At 41.6% G+C, this 23,912-nt stretch overlaps 1 protein-coding gene across 1 annotated transcript in view; it reads left to right on the forward strand.

Moving 5' to 3' along the window:
• The window catches only part of POLN (DNA polymerase nu), a 2,689,548-nt gene that overhangs the window by 994,188 nt on the left and 1,671,448 nt on the right, over positions 1-23,912 (forward strand). Inside the window, exon 11 of the mRNA XM_078678603.1 lies at positions 8,831-8,976. Coding sequence (XP_078534729.1) covers positions 8,831-8,976 — 146 coding nt within the window. The remainder of the gene's footprint in view (positions 1-8,830; positions 8,977-23,912) is intronic.

Raw genomic sequence — 23,912 nt, forward strand, 5'->3', positions numbered from 1 at the left:
CTAACCATTCAATTCATTTCATGGAATGTCTCATTAAGCCCAAATTTATGTGTGAGAAGAAACAAATCCAGCTTTTTTCTACTCTGAAGAGGGCATTCTTACTCATGTGTGGGTGTGCCTCTAGGATCGTTCACCGTATGGCATCTGGAGAGTGTTCCTAGGTTGTAAAGTGTGTGTACATCTTTGTCTTTATTCTGTGACACCGAATGTTTCTCCGGTGTTCCTTGATGCGTGTCTTCACCAGTCTGTTGGTCATACCGATATACCTTTTGCTGCAAGGGCATGTCTAAGTGTATATGCAATTGCTGGTATTACAGTTAGTATATCTCTTCTGTATCCAGTTCAATGTGCTTATCAGTTTCACTTCTTTTGTCGTGTTGGTCGATATACATACCATACAGGACCCGCAAGGGAAGTGCCCCATCACTGGGGTTACGTCCCAGAGGGATCTCTGATCAGATCTGGGGAATGTTCGTGGTCTAGTATGTATGACCTTGTCTTCCATATTCATGGTGTGCTTGAAGGCAAACCAAGGTTGAGATATGGACAATTCGCCTTTTTGTAAGATAACCCAATGTTTTTTAATGATGTTGCAAATTCTATTTGAGTCTGGTATATACCCCCACTTCACATCACACCTTTGGAATAAAAGATCTCCATCAAAGAGCCCCTCTACGGGTGCCCTTTGGGCATTACAGCGCCCGGCCGACGAGGAGAAAGCCCTACTATGAAACATGACACCCAATTGGGTGTGTGAGGGCCCCAGTTACAAAAGGAACAGACCAGCATTTGATCCTGTGGAGATTTGATCGACCAGTCACTTATTTTCTCTCAGTCTTCCTCTGTCTGAATTAACTGCATACCTGTTAGACACAATTGATATTTAAAAGGGCCTCGTATGCTTGACCTACAAGCGCCCATTGTCCCCCTCCTTCGATGATACATACATACAGAATAAGCCAGAATCTATAATACTGGCCAGTCAACAATTAGATTATACTATCCACCCTACTGTATCATCAAGTACATTGGACAAGAAAAAATAATAAAGCACTGAGATACTAGGGTTATTTAACCTGAAAATGGTCTTAATTAGTGAGTGGGTTTCTGAAGTCTTGTGAGATTGATAAGATGGGAAAATGTCTTGTAGTTAGAGATACTTAAAATGTTGGGACTGGGAGATCTGGCACTGGGCGTAGACTTCTTCAAAAGACGTAAAGGTACGAACTGTATAGAACTAATATACAGAATAAATCAAAATGAGAGTGAACCTCACGATTCTAATTACCAGATTTTCACAAGGAGTGTCTTGGCAACCCTCAACCACTAATTCAAGCCAGTAGTGTATATAATCTCCACTTGTGTAATATAGTGGACAGCGTCATCAGGTCTCCTTACCTGGGCATGAGTTGAGGTGGAGAGGACCTATTAGGTGTAAATACCAGGCTGTATCCTTTGACAATGGATTCTCACGGGACTTCCCACCACAACCCGCAACCTATGGGGTCATTATTGAACCTGCTCTCAGGTATAGGCAAACAATTATTGTAGTGAAGACAAGTAAGTTAAAGTACTTACCCAAGAATTTGATTAGAATCGATAGGCACCAAACTAGATAGAAATGAAAGGGGATCTAATCTGTAAGATCCTGACAAGAGCCAATTGACCTAAAAAGGCACCCACGACTGAAACATGTAAATCAGATGTTAAGGATTATTAGTGCGTCCAACAAGCATGTCTCTGGTTTTAACCATACCCCTTGCGGCCGGGGCGGAAAAGGAATAATATGGTGGCGGTGTCTATTAGACACCACCAGCCATATTACAATGGGCTTAGGGAGAGGTCTTTGTGGCGGCGATGCCGCCACGGAAAGGCATGCGGTCTTTACTCTGGGGGCCCCCTGCGGACCAGAGTGAAGGAGAGGTGGGGGTGCACACGGGGGGGGGGGGTACCTGCGGTACCCCCCTGCATTTGCATTAATAAAACTGCAGGCACCGCGCGGTGCCTGCCACTTTGTTTATGCAAATGTAAAAGTGCATTTTTAGCATTGTGCTAAGAGCACCGCCCGCCACAATGCTAAAAATACAGGATGCGCCCGCCACAGTGGCAGACGCATCCTAATACCCCCGGCGGGACCCCTGCCCTTATGGCGGGCGGTCCCAATTACCGATGGGATGGCGGGCGGACTAAGTCCGCCTGCCATCCTGATGGACCCCCAAGTCTTTAAGCAGATACTGTCCCTCCTGGTGGAGGCGCCACTTACCTGGACTACCTAATGCCCAGGTAGGAGACCTGATGACAAACCTGTCCACTGTATTACACCAGTGAAGATTATATACACTACTTGCTGGAACTAGTGGTTGAGGGCTTTGAAGACACTCCTTGTGAGGCTCTGGTATTAAGAATGGTGAGGTTCACTCTTTTTTAATATTTATTCTGTATTATGTATGAAGACGAAGTGAGCACAAACTGCTTCTACCTACCCCATCCTGATTGTTTATAGTACTAATGTACAACATGAAGCTAGAAATTAGCCAACCCCCAACATTTGTTAAATTAAAAACCTCCATAAATGAGGGTTGTCCAACACTATGAAATGCTCTATGGTCAGCTGGCAATCTAAATGAAGTTAAGAGTTGAACTCCATTTATGCAGAAAACGAGTACAGTTTTGAATTTCACTTGCTTGCGGATGTTTGTGTGGTCAAACGTTAACAAAATTGCTTGCTTCACTTAGTCAAGAAAGATATTGTACCAAAAAAATATATCCATGTTGTCATCGGTTAGAATCATCAAGCACAATCTACAGCCTGATAGTATAATTTAATATGAGGCATATTCTTACCTGCCTCATTTCAATCAGTAGCTGGTAAGGCTTGATTTACTGGGATCCAGTTACATTTAATAGACACCAACGAGGGCTTGGAGACATGTATCGCATAATTTGTAGATGCACAAGAGGGAGCCAGTTCAGTAAATAGCAGTATCACATACATTCGGTGGTAATTGAATCGAGCAGATAAAAAGTGTACATGCACCTTGCCTCTTGTTCCTGCCATCTGGAGGCAAGCTCCTGGACTTCCATAAACCACATCTATAACACAAACCTTTTGCATTCGAGACTGCTCTTTATGCTAAGAATTTTTCTTACCCTGAAAGGCCCATCACCAAACAACATGAGCTCCTCAGCCCCTTCACACATTCTTGACTCTGTAAAACATCCTTCCAACTACTAGCTCCGACGACCTCTCTGGTCTGACAGTCCTCCCTGGCAGCATTCTTACAGCTCTTTGTTGGAAAGTTTCCCCTCCAGCTGTGCTGTAAACAGTTATCAAAGTGCACAATAACAATGGTAAAAGGCTAGAAAACACTTCACATCGCACCGAAAATTAAAAAATAGAAAATACCAAAACTATGGCCCACATGCATCAAAATAAGATTTAGCGATTCTGAAATAGCGAGAAATAAGGAATCGCTATTAAAGAATCATTAAACCGAATGCATGAAAAAAATTGGTAAATATTTGCGATTCCTTAAAAATCGCAAAAATATTTACTTATTACTTATTTACCGAATCTGTATTTGCGAATTCGCAATTACAGAATCTGTAAATGCGAAAGCGTCAATCGTCTCATGTAGATGACATCACAAGCAGGAAGTGATTCCCAGATTCCACACACCTGTGCACAGGGAGAGACCGAGGAGGAGAAAGACTGTTGGTGCTCAGCCTGGAAAACCCTTCTCCCTGCAGCTGAGACAAACAAACACCATGGACACAGCAAAAAAACAGCAAAAAGGAGAAGGCAGGAAGAGGAAGATTACATTCAGCGAGAGGGAATTGGAAATACTGACTGAGGAAGTTGTGCAAAAACATGGCCAGCTGTTTGGTAAACTATCCCTGCATGTTGCAGAGTCAGTGAAGAGGAAGATGTGGCTTGATATACAAGCCAGGGTCAATTCTGTGGGGGTAACACCGTGACATCACCAACCTACAGAAGAGATGGTATGACCTTTGCAGCCGGGCAAAAGAGAGAGTGGCTCAAAGGCTGGTCTCTGCAAGAAAAACAGGAGGGGGAACATCCACTCAGTCTGCAAACACCCCATTGGACGCCCTGGTGGAATCCACTCTGCAGCCAGAGGCAGTTGTTGGGATCATGCAGATTGACAACTCAAGACATTTGGGGACCTCCCAAGGTAAGAGCACAACCAAGCATATTTCCGTAGAAATGTAACCCAAACTGCCTTAAATGCTGACCCGGCGTAGTGTAGCAGACATGAGGCCAGTCCATCTCTTACTTGCAACCCCCTAATGCATTGTGGGAGTTGTATGCATACAAATGTAATGGCAAAGCATGGAGGGAGTAGCAAAGATCAACTGCATCAGAGTATAGAAAGGCATTGACAACAGTAGACTTTCTACATCACAGAAGTCAATTTGTTAGACCCCTGTAAGCGCAATGTCCCAAACATGTGCAATTTTCTTTTCATTTTTCTAAAAAGAAATGATCTTGCACTGTTCTCTTCACAGATGCAGCACAGGAGAGTGACGTGGCAGACGTCCACGATTCTGAGGGACATACAGAACAGCCAAATGAGGTACTAGAGATGCAAGAATCCTCGCCCCTACCTGTTCCCACTCATCGCAGGAGAAGAGTCCAACCACTGCCGGATTTGGATAGTGATGAGGACACCCAGATAGGAGCGCACCCACAGGGCACTGCCCATACACCACCACCCCCACCACAAGAGGGAACAACCCTGCAACGTCACAGTCCGTTCCGCAGGCGAAGGCCAAGTGAATTTCTGAGGTCTGCTGGGGACGATGGTGAAGCTGCTTGAAGTGTGCTGGAGTCCAAGATGCTGAGGGTCCAGCGCCTGCAACAAAACAACATGCGTATTATGCAGGAGCAACTGGGAATAATGGTCACACACATGGGTGGTATACATGACTGCATGAAGGAGCAGACAACAGTAGTTGTTGAGGGTCTCAGGGCACACGGTGAGAAACATGACCATGTAGCAACAGCCATTGAACAGATGTGCAGGGTCTTCCAGGCTGAGCATGTCTCTAATGCCAGGAGGCAACAACATTCTATGGGGCGCATGCGCGGATACACCAGGGCCATCAACAGGCTGAGTACTACAACAGCTCAGCTTTACAGGCGTGCAGTTGGCATGCAGGTTGAGATGACCCACTGCTGTGGGGATGTAGCTAGAGGCCTAATCCAGGTCACCACTGCTGTGGAAGGGCTACAGACAGCAGCAGCCAGTGGGAACCTCATGCATGGAGTGGGGGACAGTGAGGAGGCCTCCAGCCTGAGCAGCCTACTTGAGCCTGTGGCACATAACAGGAGGCGCAGTAGCAGAAGTAAGGCAGGCACAGAAGGCACCATGTCAGATGTAGCTGGGCCTACTACAAGGGCCACAGGAGGGCGTCACAGGAGGAGTTAGACATTTGGACATTCAAACAATCTGGTGAGGCAACCAGATATGCGTTGCGTATTCACACTGTAGTTGCAGTCCCAAGGCAATGGGAAGTAACTGTCTGTACATGGTATGTGTGCATTAACACAACCACACAACTGTCACATAAACCTTCAAGCAAATACTGTGTTGTCATGTGCTTACTCACCTCAAGTAATGTTGGGTGATTTCTGCTCTTCTTTGTCTGCCCTCTGCTGCATTTGGGCCGCCTGCTGCGTGGGGTGGTTGTGTCGGCTGTATGTAATGTTCTGGCTCGCTATCACAGTCCACCAAGGGTATGTCTCTATAAGTAGCTATGTTGTGCAACATATCACACGTTGCCACAATCTTACAGCATTTCTCCGGGCTATACTGTAGTGCACCCCCGGTCTTCTGTAGGATGTGGAATCATGATTTTAGTAACCCAAATGTCCTTTCTATCACATTGCGCATCGCTATGTGCGCACAATTGTAACGTCGCTCCCTTTGTGTGGCAGGATTCAGGTATGGGGTGAGTATGTAAGACCTCACAGGGTATGCGCTATCACCTACAGGATGTGAGAGATAAAGATACATTAGTCACTGCTATGTGTGACCATAGCAAACCCTTTTGAAATACAGCGTTACATATATTTACCTAGAAGATATCCATCTCCAAACTCCCCCGCAAGTAGACGTCTGTGTATACCACTGTGCCGGAAGATGTAGGCGTCATGTGCACTGCCAGGGTAACTTGCCACTATGTCAGTGATGAGTGTTTTAGAGTTGCATGTTACCTGTATGTTGAGTGAATGGTAAGATTTCCAGTTGCGGTAGATGAACTCATTCACTGCAGGAAGACATATGGGTACATGCGTCCCATCGATACAACCAATCACATGTGGGAACTGTGCAACCTGATAAAAATCTAATTTGGTTTGCATCAATTCCTGTGGTGTCGTGGGGAACCTGATGTGGTGGTGTATCCTCTGCAACATGGCATTTAGGAAACTGTTAAAAAAGCGTGATAGGGCACTTTGGGAGACCACTCCAGCTGCTGCAATTACTCCCTGGAAGGTCCCTGAAGCTAGGAGATGTAGTGAACACAGGACCTGCACATGGGTGGGTATGGCATGTGTCCTGCTATCTGCAGCTGTAGTAAAGGGTCTAACTCAGCAATTAGATCTAGGATAGCTGCAGCATTCAGCCTATATTTATCATAGATCTCGTCCTCCGTCTGCCCTAGCAATGCGAAAGGCACTCTAAATATTCTCTCCTGGATCCTCCTCCTGTGTGCTGCTGCTCTCAGCCTCATCCTCCTCGCCACGAAGTAGAGCGCTGCCATTGTGGGTCATTGTGATGCATTCTGGAACTGTTTAAGCAGTTTGCTGATGATTTCCACCTGTTTTTGCTTATGTGTAATTTTTACCACCTGATTTGATTTCTTCTAGTTTAAGGAATGCAAATAGCGATTTTTGGCTAGTTCTGTATTTGCGAAGACGTGATGCATCCCATTTAGCGAAATCTTAATTGCGCTTCATAAAGTACTTTTTGAAGTGCTAAAATTGCAAAAAACGCACATTTTTGCGAATTTCTGCATTTTTTACCGATTCGCAATGTTTCCGGTCGCAAATTAGCTTGATGCATGTGGGCCTATAATCACTAAATAAGTACAGGCCAATCAGGATTGGAGAATGGCTTCTTCCACATACCAATTTGTAGATGACGAAAATGCAAGGGATGTGATACTGTACTATGGTATTAAACTGACCATTTGAATCCGTGCATACAGTTCGATGCAGTAGAGTTACCATTAGGCACCTGTCTGCTTAGCTATGCACCCTGCTGTTATTAAAAGCCCACAAATAGGATCTGCATTATATACACACTGCTGTTGGTTCAGACACAGAAATGTATGCAGAGTTGCTGGTCAGATGGCAAAGGCACACAGCCAGTAGGTGGGATTCGAGATGCTCCTCTGCACTAGGGACCTGCAGGTTAATTTTAATTAAAGATCCTGCGAATGGGCCTAGTGTTGGTGCTTTATTATAAACTGGAGTCTTTGGGTGATGGGAAACGTCACATGGTTGTTATGCCTGTGTTGCAGTCATAATCATAGTCAAGTGCTATGCAGAGCTCCAGGCCTCAACATTGCCTTATTTCTCTTCATAAAGAACACAAGCAGTGCGCGTTTCAGCCTTTTGCCTCAGACGTCCTTTTCACTGTAGTAGTAATATTACACTGAGCCTCGTTACAAGCACTTTAGTAATGGAACCAGTAGCTCCGGTCTCCAGAGTTACTTATATCTCCGGGGGGGCAGAAAAATCACACCATTGGGTGTTGAACCAAAGAATGTGCCATGAAACGAGGACTAACCAGGGGGTTTGTATTTACCTCATCCAGATTCCCTAATTATTCCTCATTCTCAAAATCATTTTCACCCAGAGATTGAAGTTGCTTTACTTGGGACAACTGTCCACATTATTAGTACTCCTAATGGGCATAGTAGCTCCCGTTGCTAGGCCCATTTGTGATTACAAGCATTCATAGAGGGGCGCTAAGTGGTCTCCTGAAAAGGAGATAAATGCCCAACTAACTTTAGGACTCCTAAATGCCTTCTGTGAATACCAAAAGTCTTAAAGTTAGGATCTTTCTCAGTTTATGAGTAGTAAAGTTAGGACTTCTAACTTTAGGACTCCTAAATGCCTTCTGTGAATACCGAAAGTCTGAAAGTTAGGATTTTTCTCAGTTTTGGAGTCCTAACTTTACTACTCCTAAACTGAGAAAAATCCTAACTTTTGGTATTCATAGAAGGCATTTAGGAGTCCTAAAGTTAGGACTCCTAACTTCTGTGAATACGAAATGAGTAAGTGCCTTCTGTGAATACCAAAATGAGTAAGTGCCTTCTGTGAATACCAAAATGGTAGTAAGTTTAGGATTTTGTCTTAAGTTAGTTCTGTGAATCGGGCCCAATGTGTTTATGCAGCTTGAGGTTCCACTTCAAGATATTTTGCAACAAAGTATTGCTATTTTTGAGTACCAACATTTTGACAAATATCTTTGTCTCATAAAAAAAATGACTACAAAGAAAAGTAAAAATGAACTGTAGGAATATGATAAGTTTCCTCGGAATATGTTTCATTTTCATCTGGAATGCCCTACTTAGGTTGAGCACCACTTGTCACACCTTAGAACACATTTGATCATTAGTTTGTTGACAGTGATATGTCACCTCCAAAACATGATTTCACTCGCCTCACAAAAGTCAAATAAGACTTTTTTGCCTAGGTTGATTTCTTTTAAGTGTATACATTTGATTTTTACAATCGTGTGGGTTTGCTACTGTAGATATGATACAATAATAATGTGATTTGTATAATTATTTTCAGTTGGAGATGTAATTTTATTTGATCCAAGAATTGCAGCATGGCTAATAGACCCTAATGACACAGCGCCATCCTTCGAAAAGTTAGTTACTAAGCACTGTGGAAAGACAGTGGATGTGAGAACTGCTACTTCGAAGATCGATTTTGTGGTTAGTAACTTTCACATATACCTAAAAAAAAAAATTGTTTTTTTCATGACTGTAGATTTTAAGTATTACTAAATCTCAAATATGCTGTAACAAAAACATTAAAATATAACGTGTGTTACTCTCATCCCTAATGCCTTGTGAATAACCATGAAGGAGTTTTGTACAATATGTAAATGTAATGTAGGTGTACTTATATAGCGCAAACCTGTCACCCAAAGGGCATCCTGGCGCTTGCTTAGGGAACCCGTCCTGGTATTCCCCTGTGAGAAACCCCGACAGGGTGTCCACAAGGTGAAAGTCAGGCATCCCGCCGCGAGGGGCCGTTGTGGAGATTAAGCAAGCTATTGCCCAGAGTCGCAGAGTGTGAACCCGTGAGTCGAGGAGGCACCGGGGCGAGAATTATCGAGTCCGTGGAATTTTTAGCCCAAGACCCGCCGAGGCGGAGAATTGAACCCTGGTCCAGGACCGATCTCAGCTTCCGGGTCTGCCGCCTCTAACCCCTGAGCCACACTTCTCCACTCAATATCCCATTAACAAATTATTTTAGGAAGATTTATTAATGTGTTTCTTCATAATTGCAATTTTTAAGCCCCCTACCCCTGCAACCCTATCTCCGCTCTACTCTAAATACCAGAGACATAATTATAGCACAGGTGTAATTGTGAGTTTCCAATAAGCCTACCCTATACTTTAATGAAACCTCATGCTTGCCGGTAACATTCAGACCCTAATTTAAAATGTATGTTTGAGATAAACATGTCTTACCTTTATTATTGTTGTGCTAAATAACCACACTGTAAGTCGACAGTCATAACTGGAAAAGTTTGGGTCAAGCAATGTACACCCTTCACTTCGAAGTTAACAAGTTTGAAACCAGATTGCTAAGCTGCACTGGGAACAGAAAAGTGTTTCCTATAACTAGATCGGTGTAATTACTCAATTGTGCATCGTCCATAAGTACTGTAAAGTAGCATTAGAGTTTGCAACCAACAGCATTAATTTCTAAGCGTTTTCCTGGTGTGCATGTTAAAATTGCGTTGTTTTTATAAATTGGAAAGGTGATTAAAGTAAACATCGATGCACACCAAGCCCTAGTGACCTAATGTCATTTGGCCACCTTCGGGCCTTTTTACATTGGCATTTTGGGTTATGTAAATTTGTACTCCCGCTGTACTATTTTACGTACTCTTACATGGCTTAGCGCATGAGGTCCATACAACTCTAAAACGAGAACACAGTGGTAATATTCTGGGAATATTCATATACAATTCGTGGGTTCACTGACAAAATATCAATGTAAAAAATATGGAAGTAAAAAATATCGATGAGAAAATATAAAATGCAAAAATATTGACTCCCTATATTTAAACAGGTAGGTACAAAAATATAGAGAAAAGAAATATTGATGTTAAAACTATAGTTGTTCAAAATATCGATTTATATATATATAAAATAAAATAAAAAATATCACATATTTTAAATAATAACATTAATATTTAAAAAACAAAGTGGATTTAATATACATTTTAACAAATATAACAAGTAAACTTGATTAAACACACATACATAATCAATATATATATATATATGTATATATATGTATATATATATATTTACTTGAAAACAGTGAATAAACTATTAATTTAAATTTATTTTATAATTGTAAAATTATATAAAAATACACACACACACACACACATATATATATACCAATAACAAAAAATTGATTTTAAAAAACCCATTCTATTATAAATTAAAACCTGAAACTAGTTAAAAAACTTTAAACTTAAATTTACCACTCCAGTCAGTGCAACAGTAGGGAAAGTGTTTGATAGCGGAGGGGTAAAACTTACTGGGGCCGATTCACAGAACTAACTTACGACAACATCCTAAACTTACTGCTTTTGGTATTCACAGAAGGCATTTAGTAGTAGTAAAGTTAGGATTTTGTCTTAAGTTTGACTTAAGTTTGACTTAAGACAGACTTAAGACAGACTTAAGACAAACTTAAGACAAAATCCTAACTTAAGTCTGTCTTAAGTCTGTCTTAACGTCTGTCTTAAGTGTGTCTAAAGTTTGTCTTAAGTTTGCCTTAAGTCTGTCCTAAGTCTGTCTTAAGTCTGTCTTAAGTTTGTCTTAAGTTTGTCTTAAGTCAAACTTAAGACAAAATCCAAATTTTACTACTACTAAATGCCTTCTGTGAATACCAAAAGTAGTAAGTTTAGGATTTTGTCTTAAGTTAATTCTCTGAATTGGGCCCCTAATTCCCACTCCATTGAGTGTAACAGTAGGGAAAGTGTTGGATAGCAGAGGGGTAAATATTACGATTCCTACTCCAATGAGTGCATCAGAAGGAAAAGTGTTGGGTAGCAGAGAGGTAACATTTATTATACCCACCCCAGTCAGTGCAACAGTAGGGAAAGTGTTGGTGTGCGTAGGGGTAAACATTACTATTCCCACTCCAATGAGTGCAATAGTAGGGAAAGTGTTGGATTGCGTAGGGGTAAAAATGACTATTCCCACTCCAGTGAGTGCAACAGTAGGGAAAGTGTTGGATAGCCAAAAGGTAAAACTTACTACTCCAGGATAGAATTTACTATTCCCACTCCAATCAGTGCAACAGTAGGGAAAATGTTGGATTGCAAAGGGGTAACAATTAATATTCTCACTCCAGTCAGTTCAAAAATAAAAACATGCAAAATATTAACAACAAAAATATTTAAAAAACAAAATTAATAAAAATATATATAAATATATAAAAAATTAAAATACAAAAGATGTAATATTACAAATTGAAAAAACAAACACATAATAATGTTAATGCATATCACAAATACCTATAAATATTATTTTAAATAAAATAAAAAATAAAAATTCAAACAAATATTTATTTTTCATTAGAAATTATTTAGAATCAAAAACATGAATTATTACATAAATTTACTTTTTTTATTTCCTACCCTGTAACACCACACAATTCACAACCCACATCTAAATTTTATTTAAAAATTTACTTACATAATTAACATAATTAATGACCAATAAAGAAATATTATTAATTAAAAAACAAATTAAAACTCATAAAAATTAATAAACGTCCCACACTTTACCTCTATAATCCCCACAAGCCATTGGTAAAATTAAACTGTGAAAAAATTCATTACACAATAAAGCTTATTTTCAATTAAAAAATTAATAGTATATACAAACTAATTATAAAGTAAGTAGAAAAATGTAAACCCACACTCAAAGAAATATAAACAACTACCCTAATTAAATATCAATTAATAAATTAATGTTAATGATCAACCAATTAATAATTAAACATAAATTACTTCCCACCCTTTACCCCTATAAACCTCACAACCCACACCTAAAAAGAAATTACACAATTACAATAATTAATTATCAAATCACAAATTAATATTAATTAACAACCAATTAATATTTAATTACAAATAAATTACTTCCCCCCACAATTAACACTATAAAATCTAAATTAAATAAATAAAACATGATCATTCATTTATTGTAAATAAATTACTTCCCAACCTTTTCCCCTATAAACCCAGAACCCCCTACGGAACTAAAAACGCAAAATTGTATTAAAATGAAATTGTTAACTACTCTAAAAATGTAACACATATATTAAAACACGTAAACAATACTTCTACAAAAAAACATACATCACATACATTTAAAATATAAACTAAAATACATAAGACATTAAAAAATCGATATTTAAAACAACTATATTTTTGCAAACATTATTAATGACTTCTATATTTTTTTAAACAATATTTCTTACCTTAAATTTGATATTCTTGCTGTCAATATTTCTGGATAACGATATTTCCAATTTGAGATTTGTGTAAGTCTACATTTCCTACTCTATGAGTAATGGTGAGTTGGATATTTTTGGGGTCTGTACTTAAAGAAATACTCATGTTGTACTTCTTCCCATACCCATAAGACGCTTTTGTGAATCAACCCCATCGTTCTCTTTTAACACAGTAATGAATGTGAAAGGAAAAGCCATAGATTGGGATGAGTAAAAGTGTGTCCTGGTGACATGGAGGGGTGTGGTTATCATATATATATTTCAAGAAATAAGAGCTCTGCTTTGCTGCTATTTTGCTCCACTTGTAACGCAGTGCAACACGTGGCAAACCTCCGCCCATTATATAATTTTTCAGGTTTTAGTAAGTAATTGGTAGTATCAAAATGAGAATTCTGGTCTGCATAGCTAATGTGCTAAATGTTGTGGAAACGAAAGTGAATGCTTTACAATTTGTAATTGTACACCAATGGGTATGGTAAGTAAAACCTTCCAACGTGTTATGCTGTTTAGTAAAGCGTGCTAAATCGTGAGTAATCCAATGGAATGTCTTGTATCATTCACCAGCTGGGTATGGATGAAACCGTCACAAATGTTCTGGAAATGTAATGATTCGTTAGAACAGGACAATTAATTCGGGTATTGAAAAGAAAGCAAAAAGAACCGTTTTTTAAAACAAAGTTTTATTGTACTTTCCAACAATACAGACAACATGTGGTAGGCCAAACAGTACAATATGCAGTAATTACTAACATATCATGGATCAGGTATTAGTGAATAACCATTGGCATGATAATTAGTGACAATGCAGACAATGTGATACAATAATCACTGCCTACCCATACAACAAAAATGTTACCCCCATCTTTATCCCCGGCATACCCCCCATCCCTGCCCATGCCTGCCCATGCCTTTGAGTTCTCATCTAGGGGTAACCTACCACTCAGCAATGTTAGAAAGGTCCTGGATATATATTGCCCTGCATGTTCCACTGTGCAGAGAAGCTACGGAGAGTTAGGGCCTGATTTAGATTCCAGCGGACGGGTTACTCTGTCACAACAGTGACTGATTTCTCATCGGCTGAAATATAAATCCAATAGAATATAATAGGATTTATATTTCGGTGGACAGGAGTAACCAGTCCCTAAAATCTACATCAGGCCCCTAATCTTCTGCTGTCGCTGGTTCATCTCTGGGTAGTGGTAGAGTACAGGAGTATCTGAGGCAGGTTCTTTTAGACAATCTACCAGGTGATACCACGCTTTGTCTTTGTTAGAAAAGAAAAAAACTGTTGTTAGCTCATTTTTTCAGCGAATCCAAATGCTGCCATCGAGAATTGCTCATCTGGTAACAGTCAAAAAGGTCTAGTGAAAAGGTTCTGTGAACCGTTTTATGATCAGTAGGAACAGCGGTTAACAAGATTATGAATCATCTAGGTTATACGCAGTGGCGGCCGGCAGGGAGCGGGGGTGGTTAGGGGATCAAATAAAACACTTACGCTTTGACGGCTGCCGTCTCTCCTCAGCTTTGGTCCCTTCTCAGGCTGCCTTCTTCTCAGTTTTGGCATAAGCAGGAAGCACACAGGCTTCCTCCCCTAATCCAATCACAATGTTGCAATGCATGGTAATTGGATTAGGGTGCAGTTATTGGTCTGAGCGTCAAGGTTCAGCTCTCAGATGAGGACATGATGCGTGGGCATGTTCCCCACCAGTCTGTGTAGTGCAGCCTGGTGGGGAACTTGTAATGTGTGCATGACTGTTTGTCAAACAATCATACCACTTAGAGTGTGCACCACTCCTCCCCCTGTACCTGCAGCCACCCACCCTGCCCTAACCTAGCCCCATAGTGAAAAATAAAATGAAAATAACGGGGTTATTATCATTTTATTTTTCCTTTCTCCTACTCTGATAGCAGTGATGCGAATCTCCTCCGCCTTAGCGTATAAGCCACCTCTGGTTATACGCAAATATATGGTAATCTTCCTATGTAGATATGTAGATCCGAACTCTCGTTTTTCCATTTCGAGCTAGGGTTTAAGCAGTCAACTCCACTGACACCACTAAGACTCAAACTATGGCTTTGCCCAACAAACTATATTATCTCATCCTCCTCGATCTTCCTGCTACTTTGGGCATTGGTTAGTACTCTATTTTGCTCTCAGGTCTCTCTCGATATCTCCTGTACCACAGCCTTGTTGGCTTCATCTTGCCTTGCTAATTAGACTTTTCGTGTGCTTTGAGAAAGGCACAACAATACCTCCTTACTACTCTGTTGTCATAGACATTTTAAGATGTGTTCAAAGTGGGCGCTAGCCAGGGACCCAGCTTTTTATTCAGCTCTGTTCTGCAGAGACTTGCCATTATGACCTTGAACAGTTCTTAAACAGATTTTGTTAAATACTGTTTTTCTTTATTTTTCTTTTAATGTGGGTGATGTCTGGCATTCTATTACAGACATATTGCAGAGAAATGTTGTATTTGGTTCATGCAACATTCATAAAAATGTTTCCTTTAGATCAAAACAAGACCCCTCATATGACACATGGGAGGCGGTCACAGAGATTAGTTGCAAAAATATTAGTGATTTGCAGCTGTGCTATTCCTTAATTTTAGATGTAAACAAATGTAGAATTTGGATCGTTTTGCCTGTGCACTGTGAGTGACCTGGCCAAAGAGGGCACAAAAAAATGTAATTAGATCATGAATTCAAAGCTGTTCCGAACAGGGGGCCCCAAAATATGTTTGGCCCAGGGCCACCAGAATCCTCAAGATGGCCTTGTCTGCTGTAATGTTCGCCATGGTTCTGTCCCGGCTTCTGATACTCTTTTCTATCCATACCACCTCTGGCTTCTCTAATACGTTCCTCCTACTTCTATGGTGACAGTTTCAAGATTTGTCTTTGCTTATTTTCTTTTCACTCCTGTCTGAGCAGGACTCTATTATGCTTGTCCTTTATCTAGTCACTTTATGCTTTACATGATTCAGTCTTAACCTAAGGAGCTAGTTCTTGAATCCAGTGAGTGGCCTTGTGGCAGTAGGTTAATGGATGGGTACATATCCATTGTCGGAGGTGACCACATCCAAACAACTCTATCTCAGATAAACTGCCATCTCTCTTCATGAGCTCATATTGCTTAACCCCTTCCGTGCTCATGACCGCCCCCGGCCGTCATGAGTCACGGTGGGTGTGTGTGCACGACAGCCCCGGGCCGCACCCAAGAATGGAATGTCCAGCACCGCGGGGGAATTCGCGCCGCAGCCAAAGGGTTGATGCATGGGTACTCACAAACTTTCTCTCCGGGCCAAATTTACAGTGTGGTTTGTGGCTGTGGGCCCCACTGGCGAGGGCGGGGTCAGTGGGGGGCGGGGTTAGTGTAGGGCTGGGCTAGAGGAATAAAAAATCACTACCGTTTCAAAGCATTACTAGACAATGCTGTATTTCCAAAGCAGATGTAACTGCAAGGAGCACATTTTTATAATATTTTTTTATTATCAGACAATAGTAATCTTAAGAGGGATTGCATGGCAATTTGCAGTAACCGAACATTTAACACATGCCCATTGCAGCACAGGCTTCAGAGTCCCAAAAATAGGTACGTTAAAGACAAACACAACAAACTTATTTTACATGAGGAAGTGTGGCTCACTGGTTAGAGGAGGCAGACCTGGAAGCAGAGGTCAGTCCGGGACCAGGGTTCAATTCCCAGCTCGGCGGGGTCTTGAGTCCTAAAATATCCATGGACTCGACAATTCTCGCTCCGGTGCCTACTCGATTCACGGGTTCACACTCTGCAACTCTGGGCAATAGCTTGCTTAATCTCCACAACGGCCCCTCGCGGCGGGATGCCTGGCTTTCACCTTGCGGATACCCTGCCAGGGTTATCTCACAGGGGAATACCAGGACGGGTTCCCTAAGCAAGCGCTTAGAAACCGCTTGGTGATTTGCGCTATATAAATTCCTGTACATTTACATTTACATTTCATGTCACCAATTAGTTTTCTGTAATCTGGTACCAAGCCTGAAAAGACAAGACTTAAGAGCTGATCCAGATGTATGTCTGTAAGCTTATTTCTGAGTTTACTCTTTAACAGTCCCATTGTGGAAAATGAACTTTCCCAAACATTTGTTGACCCATACTTGTCAGAAGGCACAATTTTCCAGAATTCTTCTGGTGCTTGCCCCCACAAAAATGCTTCAAGGGCTGAATTGTGCTGCATGTCAATTAGCTCTATTTCTGCTCCAGCCCTTTCCATGCCAATAAGGGCAACAACGTCAAGATTTTGTGCACTCAACATCCAGGGGTTTTCGACTAGCCAGAACAGAGGGGTGAGGGCTCTGAAGTGAGAAAATCAGCGTTTGATCTCCCCAGCAGTTTCTTAAAGACATGCACCAAGGTCTAGGTTTGACAGAATTTCTTGTGCATCTAGAAGCCTCTGCATCACAGCCAACAGTTTTGGGAAGTGGGTGAAGTCACTATATCCAGCTGTTCTTTGAATAGCACACGCTTACTTACAAAAGCATAAATACCATTCATCAAGGAGCACACAAGCTGTTGTTTACCTTGCAGGGTCAAATTGAGAGCATTGAAATGTGTGTAAAGAGTTGAAAGACAATGGAGCATAATAAGACATTTCACATGAGTTAGTTCTTGGAATGATTGACCTCCACTGTTCACAAAGAGTTCAATTTCAGGAAGCAATACGATGAACCGCTCTAGAACCTTCCCTTTGCTTAGCCAACGCACGTCAGTGTGCATCAAGAGGTCTGTATATTCGGCTTCAGATTCCTGCAGCATTGCTTTAAAAAGTCTATGGTTCAGAGCTTTGGCACGGATAAAATTAACAATTCTCACTGCAACTTTTAGGACATTATTCAGTTCTCCATGCTTTAATTTTGCACATAATACTTCTTGGTGAATAATGCAGTGGTAGTCTATCACAGTCTATTCTATGAGCTTCTTTTTAAGCATAGATACAAACCCTCTGTCATGGCCTACCATGGCAGGAGCCCCATCTGTTGTTATGCTGACAAGAGTGTTCAGTGGTATATCATTTGTTTTAAAGTAGTTGCTCATGCTGTCCAGTATTTCTTCTGTTGTGTGCCCTTGCAGTGATAGAAGGCACAGGAGCTCTTCTTTGGGATGAAGCGATTGGTCGAGATACATCAGCCAAACTAATAACTGGGCCACATTGCCCATGTCTGTGGACTCATCCATGGCAATGCTGAAGAACGGTGACTCTCTGACTGCTTTGATCACCTGCTCCTGGACGTTTTAACCCATTGCCTCTATTCTGCATGCACACGTGGAATCTGATAGCTCCAATGCACCGATTTCCTTTAAAATACTGGCTTTATTAGTGTAGTTGTCAAATAAAATGTTGGCTGCTGAAAGGAAACATTTCTTCACCAGCTCTGCATTTGTGATATATTTTTTAATGTTTGGCAAGCAAGTAGCATATTTTGAAAAACACTTCTGTAACAGTCTCCGATTCCTTCATCTGACAAAGGAAGATCTTCTGCTGGGAAAGAAGAGCTTGCTTTAACAATGCCACTTTTGCAGAACAGAATTTTGAGTTCAGTGGGAGGTTTGCAGTGTATCCAGAGTGCTGCGTTTTGTAGAGGCGTTCCAGGTTATACCTCTTAAGAACATTTACTTTCTCTTTGCAAAGCAAACAGGTGTTTTTTTTCTTTTGGGCATTCAACAAACAAGTACTCTTCTTCCCATGCTGCCTGGAAGGTCCTGTGTCCGCTCTGTATTGATCTGGATTGTTTGCAAGGCTTGGAAACTGGACTGTAGACCATCGCGGACCTCTCCAGCTAGTTTGTTACTATACAATAAGTAACAAGGACCAGGAATCTGATTTTCCACCTGACGACCAATGGACTGACACCGCCTAACGACCAATATTCTGACACGCCCCATGACGATGGACCGACACGCCCCACGACCTATGGACCGACACTGCGTCATGACCGTTGTACTGACACCACGTGACGACCGGTGGACAACACCACTTTTCACAACAGATCTGTGTGCAACACCAAAGTAATGTTTTGTTTAAACATACAAAGTAATGGGTAAACCTGCAAATGAAAAAGCAGTCGGCTTTCCTAAAGCCAGTGGTTGTCACTCAATAGGGATTTGAAATAAATGGCATTCACGCACACACACGTTCACCCGTAGGTATCTTCGCGCTGATTAACAGATGTTTATTGCTACCCAACTAATGTTATCGACCTCAGATGGTTGAAAGGCAGGACCCGCCAGGATTGGAACCTGTGACCATGAGGTAGAACACAGACTCCTGCAGTGGATGCATTAGTCCACTGAGCCACCAGACCTGGCATACATACAGTACAAGGGTACAGAGTTTGAGGTGGGTTTAGACTGGGAGACAACAGGAGAAAAAAACGGTAATCTGCCAAATCGGTGATCTCGAGTTGAATTAGACCAAAATAAATCCAATTAAACCAAATATGGCCTCTCTGTCTGTATTGGAAATACAGCTATTGCAGAAAACATTGGAATTAGAACAACTGTGACAGTTGTAACAGATCTATCTTATACCCCTCATCTCCCTGATCGAATCATACGGTATCACTGTTACATCCTACGCCGACGATACCCAACTTATAGTCCCGTTAGAGGAGAACTCTACAAGTGCCGAACAAAATTTAACTAACTGCCTGAAAGAGGTCTTCCTGTGGTTGGAAACCAACCACCTCAAATGTAATACAGGGAAGACAGAAATCCTCCCCATAGGGAAAAACGTCAACTTCTGTCCCCACCTCTGGTGGCCAAAGGACTCCACAGCCCCCCCACAGACCGTCACCACTGCAAGAAACCTTGGCGTCACCTTCGACACTAACCTGTCCTTTGACCAGCATGTCAGGACTGTCGCAGGAAGCTGTTTCGGAATCATCAAATCCCTCAAAAATTTTTTTGATTTCCTTCCAATTGAAGCCAGAAAGACGGTTACCGTGGCACTAATCCTATCTCGCATAGATTACTGCAACGGCCTCCTGGCAGGCGTGAAGAAATCCACACTCAAAAAACTCCAGAGTGTCCAACACTCGGCGGCGAGGCTCGTGCTCAAACTCCCCAGAAGATCTTCAGCCGCGTCCGCCCTGAGAACCCTCCACTGGTTACCCCTGCACAAAAGGATCCTGTTCAAGATCCTAACCGTGGCTTTCCGGTCATTCAACCATATTGGTCCCAAGTACCTAGTCAAACGCTACCCCCACTATAATCCTCACAGGTCCCTGAGATCCTCCAACAACAACCTTCTAACACTAGTCAGGTTCAACCTAAAAACCAAAGGGGGTAAAACTCTTACCCACTTATCCTCCAAAGCATGGAACGCAATGCCCCAGCATCTGAGATCACTGACAAAGGAAAGCCAATTCAGGAAACAACTGAAAACATGGATCTTCAGCTTATCAGACGAGTATGTGCGGGACGCCATCTAATCCTGCCTTAAATTCACCCCCCTCCGCTCACCTTCCAGTCAGCGCCAGGATGCTTCTTCCGAAGCGACAGTCGCGCTTTATAAATACCGATTCCAATTCCAATTCCAATTCCAATTCCAATCTAATAGCGGACCAGTCTGCATAAACGTAGGGAAAGTCAGATATCATAGTAGAAAAACATATGGAAGGAGCTAATCAGGACAGCGCTATTTTTTGTGGAGCAGCTGTCAAACTATAGGAATGTGAATGGCTCAGATACAATGGCCGGTCCTGTAGAGAGGGGATAGGCGAGGGGAGGGGCCAGGTTTCAGGTGGGGGTTCGTAGAGCGGGCGGAGAATCAGAGGGCTGGAATAACCTGAAGATTGGGCCAGTGGGCAGAGTCAAGTTATTATTTTTGGGACTTCAGGAAGGCAGAGGATTATAAGGAAACGAAACACTAATTTGAGTATTTTTTAAATAAACATTAAGCCTGAGATAGAACCTTGGAAAGTATAAATAATCATTAAAAATCATATGTTAAATTGATGTTTCTGTTTTCAGGTATTACTCAGGATGTTAACTCGTCAATGATTAGTCTTGTTACAGTTTATGTAATAGCAAATTGGCAAAGTTTAGAAATATTTTCATTACAAGGGTGTAGGCGTAGAACAGGGGGCTTGTTTGTTCATCATATTCATGTTAATACAAATGCAGCATAAAGGAATCACTGGTTGCCTGAAGCATTCTATTGGCTGTATTCGAATGGTCTTACCCTTCAGGGTTGCTGACAAGAATGTGGACTGCTTAAGAGTAACTCTTGTAAAGGGAGAAAATGTCTTGTCCTAGATAACTTCTGGTATTATTAGCACGAGGGCTGATGGATATGTCCCCACGCACAAACAGACAGGAGCAGTGATGGTGATTAGAATGCATTGTGAGCGCCAAATCATTGAAAGAAACACGTTAATGACAAACTATTGGATGTGCTTATTGACCTTGGATAAGATTGTGCACAAAACTGGATATACTCTATGAGTAGCTGAATCATGGAAGCTTCATCAGTGGTGGAAATCATTAATAAAATCAGAAGCAGAAGTGTTCAATGTATGTTGGTGTTAATGTGTTTGAGGATTATGCATATTCACTTGTATATTGTATGTAAAGTTCTTTAGCTTTTCACTCTTATTGGGGGTTGGTGTTATTACATGTGTAAGAGCTTAGGATGACTAACTACATTCCCAGATGTCTGTTGTTGGCTTGGAACATTGGATCTGTTCATTGTGTATGTAAAGGATGTGGGCAGCTGAAGATGTACAATGTATGCAAAGAGCCTGCATTGCTCAGTCTACAAATCTGATGTGTTCCAGAGCAAAACTTGGGACATAAGAAGCAGAAAACTGTTTGTTTTCTCATGTTGAAGGGGAAAGTGAAAAGGTAACTTGGGGACACAGTTTCGAATCCCAGCCTTGGGACTTGACTCAGCAATGTGTGATTCCGGGCAAACCCCATACTCTCTCTGTGGCTAAAAATGTGAACTTTAATGTGTGTAAAATGTATTTGCATAATCCCTACCTGATGTACACAATCGTGTCAATCATCGCCCAACCCCTCATGTGATGTTCAGTACTTTGTTGTTTCATAGCTAGGTTTGTGCTATGTAAATACCAATACATATATTCACTCACACAGAACACTTTCAGCAGTGACATTTAGTTCTCACAGCACATTGATGAGTTCTGCAAGCTTCCTACACACAGAAAAGATAAAAGAAGTAACTGTGAAAACAAACTTGTGACAAAACATATGGCCAGGATAAGTAGCAGTTTCTCCCTCGCTCACAATGCAGGTACAGAAGTAAAGCAGCCGTACAACACTGGTAGGACACTGAAATATGTTGGGGAGGTCTCCAGCTCACAAAATACTGCTGATACTGCTTAGGATTCTTCTGGAGGCGAAACTTGATGGAATTTAACAAGTAGAAAGGATGTTTGAGATATAGGCTCCATATTATTTTTAATCCAGCCCTTTGTCCCTGATATAAAGGGAACCCATGGGTTTACACAGATGTTGCCCTCCCCCTTTTTATGCCTAGAAAACGTTACCCTTTAACAACCTGCAAAATACACCTCCTCACACAGTCTTACTAGGTCCTAAGAAATATTTCTCTCAACCGTACATTACAGCACCCCTCCTCATCCACTTTTTTAGGGAACAGGCGTGATTAACATGGTATTTTACTTTTATGTTTATTTAGGCGAAAGGTCCAGCCTATCTAATGTTTCAATTTGCGCACCAGTTTAAAAAAATGTAAAGTTAAAGAAATATTTAAGATACTTGCATGACTAATTCATTTTTTCCAGTTTTAAGAGTTTTGCGTGATTGGGTGTTTTTTGAATTGATATGGGGCCTCTTTTTCATTTTAAATGGCTGTTGTACATTTTATGCAAACTAATAAAATAAACTTCAAATGTCACTTGTATATCATTGCCCACATATATCCTTCTTCACATAAGGCCAGTGGTGAAAGATTGAATACAGTGCTCCCTTTAAATACACGAGCAACCCGCACCACCACTAGTGAAAAGTATACAATACAATATTATTCAATTAAGGACTCACAATTCTTCTTCTAGCTTTGGAAGATCGGTATTTCAATGTAATTTGTAAGCAAGAAAGAGAGGTACTGACTTCTTATTTTGCAGAGAAGAGGCTCCGGGGCGAGAAGAGGCTGCAGTGGAGAGGACGCCCTCAGGCAGTGAAGAGGCTCCTGGGCGAGAAGAGTCTGTGGTGAACGAGAAGAGGCTGCAGCCAGGGGCTGAAGAGGCTCCGGGGCAAGAAGAGACTGCGGCGGAGAGGCTGCCCTCGATTCTACGGGCCGATTTCAGGCTGCAGTGAAGATTCTCCGGGTCTGCAGTCTGCGGGCGGAGAGGACATCGTCGGCACCACAGACACAGGAAGCTTCCCAAAATGTCCTTTATAAGTCAGCGCTTGTGCATCCGTATTAAATACGTATTCACAACGTATGCTCCTGCGGCCATCTTCTCTGTTTACTTCCAGGAAGGAACTGGCATATGGCAAGAGAAGGTCCACGGGCCGTCAATGAAGGCCGGGCGGGCCGCTGGCGGCCCCTAGGCCGTACTATTAGTACCCGTGGCTTAATGGGTCCACTCTTTAAAAAAAAAAATATATTAATAATTATTGCTATTTTTAACATTTCCATATGATACAATTTTGCATAGAAAGGTAAACACAACTTTGAAAAAACATCCACAGTTATAGTTCTTCTTTTAAAATACAAGGCACCAGAGTAAGGGCCTGATTACAACTTTGGCCGTCTAACCATCAGTTTACTGTGGCGGCAGTCCCAAGGACACCGCCAAGCTGCTGGTAACCTGACTGCCTTATTTGTATGTTCCTGATGTGCCTACGGTGTGACGGCAGCGGTCACCCGGCGGCGGGAGACTGTTGCGTGTGGTAGCCCATAGTTTTCCCCACTATGTCAATGCATATGTATGTATTTTAATGTGCATAATTAGAAAATACACACATATGCTTTGGACATACAGACGATGCTTGTGTGAAAAATGCATTGCAGCACGGGTATACAGCCATTGGAAGAGTGCAGGAATCTACAAGTGGCTTACCTGT

The sequence above is a fragment of the Lissotriton helveticus genome, chromosome 2_2 (genome assembly GCF_964261635.1).
Source record: "Lissotriton helveticus chromosome 2_2, aLisHel1.1, whole genome shotgun sequence".
NCBI lineage: Eukaryota > Metazoa > Chordata > Amphibia > Caudata > Salamandridae > Lissotriton > Lissotriton helveticus.